Source organism: Haliaeetus leucocephalus, unplaced genomic scaffold, assembly GCF_000737465.1.
Source record: "Haliaeetus leucocephalus isolate CR32 unplaced genomic scaffold, Haliaeetus_leucocephalus-4.0 Scaffold0, whole genome shotgun sequence".
NCBI classification, from domain to species: domain Eukaryota; kingdom Metazoa; phylum Chordata; class Aves; order Accipitriformes; family Accipitridae; genus Haliaeetus; species Haliaeetus leucocephalus.
Genome location: NW_010972436.1, coordinates 9,758,083 through 9,766,344, shown reverse-complemented (window position 1 = coordinate 9,766,344; position 8,262 = coordinate 9,758,083). Strand labels below are relative to the sequence as shown.

The 8,262-nt window shown below is 47.5% G+C and overlaps 1 protein-coding gene across 1 annotated transcript in view; it reads left to right on the top strand.

The window, feature by feature from the left end:
• The first annotated feature begins 7,664 nt into the window (after window positions 1–7,664).
• The window catches only part of SKIDA1 (SKI/DACH domain containing 1), a 2,431-nt gene continuing 1,833 nt past the window's right edge, over window positions 7,665–8,262 (top strand). The window contains exon 1 of the mRNA XM_010562768.1: window positions 7,665–8,252. Within this exon, the coding sequence (XP_010561070.1) occupies window positions 7,665–8,252 (588 nt within the window). The remainder of the gene's footprint in view (window positions 8,253–8,262) is intronic.

Genomic DNA, 8,262 nt, shown 5'->3' with positions numbered 1-8,262 from the left:
TGTAAACACCGAGCGTGCGTGTCCCGGGTGGGCGGCCCGGCGCTCCGCGGGGGGACGGGTGGAGGCCCGGACCTACCCGCCGCCCTTTGTAACGGTTCGCGGCGAGGCCGCGCGCCCGCCGGCCCCGAGCTCTCCACGGCGCCGAGCGCCGGCGATGTTGGTTTGCACACACCGCCCCGCACCCCCTCTTTGATGCAATTTATTCGATCTGCGAATAATTGCAGATTTTTCTCTTCCCCCCGCCCGCTAACCTCCGCTTCCTCTCCCGCCGCCTCCTCGCCGGTTACCAGGGAGATCCGTCCCCCCCCGGCAGCGCCGGTGCAGGCGCCCGCCGTGCCTGGGGGGAGACCCCGCACACAAAGGTCCCGGCTCGGGGCCGCCGGGGGTGCCCGGGACGGCCCCGACCCCGCTCCCGCTCCCACCGGCCGCGGCTCGCCGTCGCGGAGACTCTCCGGTGAGTTCGGAGCCGTGAAATCGGCGACTGGGGCTCGCAGCGGACACCGCTGCGGCGGCGGTGGTCTCCGGCGGCAAACGGGGGGTCACTGAAATCGCTCCGCAACTTTCGCCCCGTCCCTGGCACCCCCGCCGCCGCCGCCCAGCCTCGGAAGGTAAAGTTTAAGCGAGTCCCCCCTGCCAGCTCTTCGCAAGGAGGCTCGAACGGAGGAGGAAAACGTGAAATGTTCACACGGAGAAGTGGTTCCCTTTGTTCTTTCATTGTTTCTACCCGAACTGGCGGATACAAGGACAAACACTTACCTTCTCTCCTTTTTGCTCCAAAACACACACGTTCCCATCAGCTTTAAAATGCACGGTCCACCTTGGAAGCGGCTACAAATGTCGGGAGAGTTTGTATTCCATTCTTTTTCGCTCTCTGCTCTTTTTAGCGTAAGATTAAGTTGCCGAGCACGTTGTTGCAAGCTGTAGCCCCCCGCCTTAGTGAATGGTCACGTTTAGGACCCTCCAAGTCCATCCTAATTCTGCCAGTAGAATTGAGGGTATTGGAGGTCTAAACTTTCAAAAGGAAAAGGGCCTGCGTCTATCTAGCAGACCTGAAAATGCACTCCCTTCCTCACTCCCACAAAATGAATATAAACGTTTCACCCCAGACAACTCCATGAAGTATACATTTTAAAGCTTGAATGTAGAAAAGCTGCCCCCTCAGCTGAGGTAAGCTAAAAGCAAACTGGCGTGAAGAAAATCTACCTCAGTGGATTCCGCAGCGGGAATCCTCTCTGTCTGGAGTTCAAAACAAACAAATAAATAAGAGCATCATGTAGAAATATTAAGCGTAAAGTTTAAAGGGAAACAACCTCAGAGAGAAACGTGCTACCCAGGGTGGAATGGAGGATCGCAGCTTTTCAAAGTGTCCCTTTTTCGCAAAAATTACTGCTTTTCATTTCCTCCCCCTGTGCAACCAAGGCAGGGGAGAGGAACCCGTTTTCTGCTTTCTTTGTAGTCCAGTTGGTGTTTCGCACCCAGCCACACAGGCAATATCCCCCCCCCTCCCCAAACCTTGCTTTAATCTGATTATGATGAGATTTGCTGATACAATGAATATTTGAAATGATCCTTGTGTCTTAGTGAGCGGGATGCATTTTCAGGCTCCCGTTTCCAAGGCTCCCCGCCGCAGAGGGAAGAGGAGCGGTGGGGAGACCCCGGGGGAGGGGGGGGCTGTAGAGGTGGCAGCCCCCTCCTCCAGCGCCCAAGGGCACCGGATTCATTCAGCCCAACTCCCCCGGCCGGTGGTTGGAGAGGGATCCTTAAGTGCCTTTTCCCCCACGCATCATCATGCCTTTCCCAATTGAAAAATAAACAAATAAAAAAAAAAGAGAGAGGATGCAGGCGACCCAAGTAATTGTGGGACCGGGAGTGCGTGTTGTCTCACCCCCCTCTCCTCCTCCCCCTCCCCCCCATGTGGCCTTAATAGCAAACTGGAAGGCCGGTTTATTTCATAGGGCCATATTACAACCAACAAGGTAAATAGGGAGTCGGGGGGGGAGAAGGAGGGTGGAAAGGAGGGAGGGGGGGGGGAGAGAGGGAGGGGGCTTTTCTTTGATAGCTTTTAATTGGAATTGAAACATTCTGGGGCTGTAAACATTCTTTATTTATTCAGCACACATAAGCGGGCATTGTTTTATCACCATCGTAATTACGGTGTCCTTTAAACTGGCTGATAGCAAAGGAGATAAGGGAATGCGCCTGTAGCTGCAGATCAAATCGCTGGCTCTCCCCTCTCCCCGGGTCACCAGGATCCACACGGTCCTTGGAGATGAGGAGCGCCGGAAGATTGTGGCCTGGCCATCCCTTACGTCATGAAAGTGATTTGTACCACATTGCTAATTTGGTGCAATTCATAACCTCCTGATCTCCTACGTTTGCAACTGCTTTTCAGTTTGCAGGGTATGTTTTTTAAGATATAGTTCCCCAGTGCAGAAATTAAGGGTGATCACCTATGTGCAGGAGAGGATCTTATTTCCCAATGTTTGTTGCTTTACCTTTGTCTAATTAAAAATGCAAACTTTTAGGATCCTTTCAGAACAAAGCCTCGCCAAATCCCCTTTACGTCCAAGGATTTGCAAATTTATAAAGGCTGCATTGAATTCAGCATGGGTCAAGGGGCAAAAAAAGGGTAGAAGGTCACTGCATTTTGATTATGGGTCAGTAAACAACATGGCATGTAGTATGTGTCCAGAAACTCCTGCTAAAAAGTATTTTAAAACTACCATGAGCACCAAACTCAAGAAATAGTCTTAGCCCGTGGTAATTATAAATTGCACAAAATTCTAGTCTGCAAGTGACACCTCAGCCCCCACGGAAAAAAACACAACTTAAAAAGCACTTAGCAGAACTTTGCATTGCTGCTTCGTTTACAAAAAAAAAAAAAAAAAAAAAAACCACACAAAGAAAAAGACGGGAAAAAAGTAAAAATGGAAAAAAAAAAAGAAGAAAAAAAAAACAGCGACCCTGAAACTCCTAGGCATAAGAGTGTTAGCCAGGTTATGATTTTTTTTTTTTCAGACTGATTTTTGGCATTTCTTTGTCCTACACATTTAGGAGATTTAGTTATACATTCTGATCTGTTGTCATACTAGAATTTATGGCAAATTTTAGGTACTACAGTTACTTTTGGCTCACTTTAAGATAGCAGAAGGATCCTATTATACTGTTCTTTGACCCTATTATATTTACGTTACTGGACTCTTTGTGCTAGCCTTTAGCTGCTTTCTATCTGTGTCCTCCTTGAGCAAAATATCCCCAGCAATATCTAAAAGCAGAGTATAGGGTTAGAAAACCAGTTCTCATTCGAAATATATATTTCTGCCCAGCGTCACGAAAGCAAAAGGTTTATTTAATGCTTGTCAATACCTGAAGGCATGGTCCAGCACTTAACAAATAATAATAAATAATAATAATGCTCTAATAATGTGGCAATCCTAGTGTGAAAATGCACATGACCTCTTAGGTTTTCCCGAAGATTTTCAAAAGAATTCTCCCCATTAGTGCAACCGCTGGTGGACATCGCTGTTGCATTTCCCAACGAAACGTTTAAAAGACTGTAAATGGTGTGTGCATTACTTCATTGCAGAAGGAAGAGGTCAGGCTGAATTGCACTGGTATTTAAACATAATCATACTATGAAAATAAATCAAAACATCACGTAAAAGGAGTATTTTAAATGTTACACACATTTTCTTTCTGGAATGACGTGGTTAAGCACTTCCCCGCGAGCACATATATTTTAACACAAGTTTACAAAAATGAAAGTATACGATTTCCAATAAATGGGAATAGGTCTACAGCGAGGTATTATGAATATTATTTTGCTCTTTCTTTCCTAATGAGGTTTATCCTTCGGCCAGACAGCTTCAAGACTGAAATACTACTGACTATAGAGTGTAGATTGCAGATTGCACGCTACTCAACGTGAAAAGGAGCACGTTTGATTGATAGTCTCTGTGTGTGCGTGCGCCTATACACACAACTCTCTGTATATGTATTTGGCAAAACCGGGCATCTCTGGGCGTCCTTATCTTAAGAAATGAGAGACAAACACCCATCCCTTTAATCATGTTCATCTTTGATCACCAGCGAGGGTGACACAGTCCACAAAATTAACAAAGAAACTCCCTTGCTTTTGAGAGGGAGCGACATATACATCTGGGTCTGCACACACATGCACGACGTACACACGGACACACGAACACGCAGGCATACACCCCGGCTCCCAGTAAGTAAATTATTGCATAACTTTTCATGTAATTGATACCAGACACCTTTAATTTTTCATTTTCATTCTTTTGGCCAGCTTTCACATTAACAATCTAAGCCATAAATGTTGGTGGCTATTGATCGCAATCCCCTATGTGCGTGCAAATCCATTTTCAAGTCCCCTGCCTTTAATGTGCGTGTGCGTGTGCAAGGGGCCTCTGCCGGCTCTTTATCAGGATCTTCCCCCCAGCCTGCTTGAAGACGACCCCGGATACACAACGTGTGCTGATGGCCAAGGGAAAGCACACGCACGCACACACACACACACGCAAACACACACACAAAAAGAAAAAGAAAGAAAAAAAAAAAAGAAAACCAACACAAACGATGGAGAAGTAGAGAAACAGAGGTCTCCGTGCGAGATGCGGAGAAAGATATGCAACCGAAAGTGTGTGTAAGTATACGGTGGGGATGTGTAGGTTGGGCGCCTGACATTTCCCAAGACTTCTGGTGGGTTTCTCCCCATCGACATTTGGCTCTGCCTCGACCCCGGTGCTCATGGCCGCACCTTTCGGGAGATGGAGGTTTGCCGAAGAGCCGCCACCAGTTTTAAACGTTTGGTAGCGCCGGAATTGAAGGAACAAAAATAATGCATTTTTAAAACAGTTGCCGAATCCCACTGCCCGGCTGTCACCGGCAGTATGTGGGTGCGGGTGCCCGTGGCTCCCGGCGTGCGAACGCACGCGTGGATTTACACGGGAAGCCACCCCAGCCGAACTACCTGGCAAATAAAGGACTTTTCAGCCCACCGGGGCTTTTGGTAACGTCTCCTGAGCAGCTTTCTCGGAGTTTACTGTTCCTCTGCTGTTGACTCCATAGCCTTAACCTTAAAGCAGGGGGAGGAGAGCAGCGGGGAGGGGGTGGGGGTGTTGGCAGCATATAAGTACATCAGGAGGAATTTTTAAACGACCTTATTGTCTCTAGCTCTAGAAAGACTACGATGATTTCTTTTTAGCGCCAGCAGCTGTTTTCTCTCGAAACTTTGCTTTCAGCCTCAGCATATACCAGGGTGCCCCTCACCCGAGGCAGACAGAGAAAGGCAAGGCTGGGGGATCCAGATGCAAGGCGAGGGAAGGCGAACTCCGCGGATGGTCTTAGCTGTGCCGAGGCATTGTTCACTGCTGCCTATCGGTTACGTTTAAAGGCTGAAATATCACGAGATCCACTCAATGATCCTTTTCTAATTCGAGGGACAAAATGTAATTTGCTCTAGCTCTGCTTTCTCGGATGGGAATGCTATCCCCAGGTTTCAAAGGGAAGAACTAGGCATCGCGGTTCGCGCACACATGGATTAAGTTGAACAGCGGCGATTACATCTGCGCTGAGAGCAACAGTAGTCTAGGGCTGACTTTTCAAATCTCAGCCCTCCGAGTTAGAGGCTCCCTTGAATAGACTTCCTCCATTCCCGGATGCACTTCTCCAAATTCCCACTTCTCTCTAGAATTCCTGCGAAATTGGGGGCTCGCCTGCATTTCGCCTTGGCATGCAAAGCTGCGTTTTTGCAGAGTGATCATGCGCTTTATTTTAGCTGTACCTGACGGGGTAACGCGAACTCCACGCACCATGTTGCCAATACGCGGAGTGGATATTGACGTTTGGGACTGAAGATTTTTTTTTTTTTCCCTCGGTCGATTTTTTTGCCAAGTCCCAGAAATATGAGATGTCTCATTAATCTCGCGGATATGTCTAATTCTGGATGTGCAGTGATACATAAAAGTGCTCGTGTTTGTATCCAGCGGAACACTGGATGCACGGCAGAGATTGGCGATTTTTTTTTTTTGCAGCGCCTAACGTGCAAACCGCAAGCATCACTTTAACGTGACAAGGGAGAGGCATGCAGCTATCGCAACATTTGCGAAATCCTCGTTCCTGACACTCGCATAATTTAACGTTCTTAAGAAGAGGTTAAACCTTCATGCTGCTTCTTCAAATTGATTTTAAGGGGCTGCTATAAATGGAACATCAAAAAGCTGCGGCAGGGCTACTCCGAGCGGAATATGCAAACTGCGAGCCAGGAGCATCCTAGCCCGTTGCAATATCGTACATTGTGTGCGCCAGCACTTTTTTGTTATTACGTAAAGGCTCTTGGAAGCACCTTGGATATTTTACATTCTCCTTTCTCTGCTGGAAGCAATCAGCACGCAGGAATCCTGACGTGGGATCTGGGACTATAGGACATTCCAGCTCGCGATCCAGCACGGTTAATCGTGAAAAGTGTATACATTTCTGGCTTATCTATGCTTTGTTATGGGTCTGACGTGAGCCCACGTCCTCCTCCCCCCGCCCGCAATATTACAGGCAGAATTTCAGTTAAAAGTGTTACAGTATCACGGTGCGGGAACCCGTGGTATTCAGACAGCAAAATAACCTTAGTCCCCGGCTGTAAAAAGCTAATTAAGCAGAAGAGGAAAATCAAGAGAAACTCGAAAATGTAAGTATTCCCTCTCGTTAACAACCGAGCATTTAACTTTGGAGCCTCAGAAAGGGAAATACCAGGCTGTTCTGCACGTTTTCGCTAAGCTTCCTTTTCCACACAATGCAGAATAAAACGCTAGTTTAAAGCGGCTACGTTACCGAAGGATTTTCCATCGCTACGATCAGACTTACGTCCTTTAAATTCACGGCATGCACAAAAGAGCAACGTTTGTCCAAAACGGGCTAAAAATATACGAAGCGATAGGGAAAAAAGCACACAAATCCTTCCTCGGAAGCTAGCTACGAGGAAGTCTGAGAGGTCTGAGTGTGTTTGAGCTCGGATTGTTTAATAGGAAGATTTATATACTAACTGTATTATTTACTTTGGGAGGGGAGGTGGCAGTATAAGGGTATGCTAATTAGTGGGAGATTTTTTGGGGGAAGGGGTGGAATATCAATTTTTATTGCATCACCTGTCAGGAGTGTCCAATCAGCGTTGGCTTTAGGGGAATTAATTGATGAAGGTGTCTCCGGACGAGCTCACTTCACTCTGTCATTTTATTTGTAGCTAAAGCAGCGGCGGGAATAGCAGCTGCATTTCTTTTCTCTTCCTCCCTTCACATTCCATTATCATAGTTTCCAATGGAAAAGCAGGGAATGAAAGGGAACAGGTACTGATCTTCAGCAGCAACTTAGAGAAACACTTTGGCAAACCTGATTTTTAAGATTATATATTGATTGTAGCCTCACGGTATTTTTTTAATTTATTTTTTTTTCATTTTGTCTAAAGTTTGGCACTTCATTCACCAGGAATAACAGCCTTTGTTATATTTTATTAGCAGGATGGCTTGAGACAAATACAGCATCTGGCTGAGGATTGTGTGTGTGTGGCTTTTTCTTTTTTTTTCCCCCCCCCTTTTTTTTTTCCCCCCATCTCTCTCTCTCTCTCTGCAAATGCTGGGAATAATTTAATTCACGAAATGGGAGACCTGAAGTCGGGTTTTGAAGAGGTGGATGGCGTGAGGCTCGGCTACCTCATCATTAAAGGAAAGCAAATGTTTGCACTCTCCCAGGTTTTTACAGACCTGCTCAAAAACATCCCGCGAACTACCGTGCACAAGCGAATGGATCATTTAAAAGTAAAAAAGCATCACTGCGACCTGGAGGAGTTGAGGAAACTCAAAGCCATCAACTCCATCGCTTTCCACGCCGCCAAATGCACGCTGATCTCCAGAGAGGACGTGGAAGCCCTTTACACATCCTGCAAAACCGAACGGGTCCTTAGGACGAAACGGAGGAAAATAAGCCGGGCGCTGTCGACCACCGACCTCCGGCCGGAGCTCGCACCCACCGACCCCTTCTCCGGCTTCTGGAAGGAGAACAAACTTTGGCTGGGTTTGAGCGACTCTCCCCGGCCCCTGCTGCCCATCAGGAGGAAAGCTCTGCGTCCGGGGGACACAGCCTTGCTACCGGCCTCTCATCTACCTCACATTTTTAGTAAATACACTGGCCACAGCTACCCAGAAATCGCTCGGGCGCCTTGCAAACCCCCCGTAAACTATGAAACGGCGCCGGCGG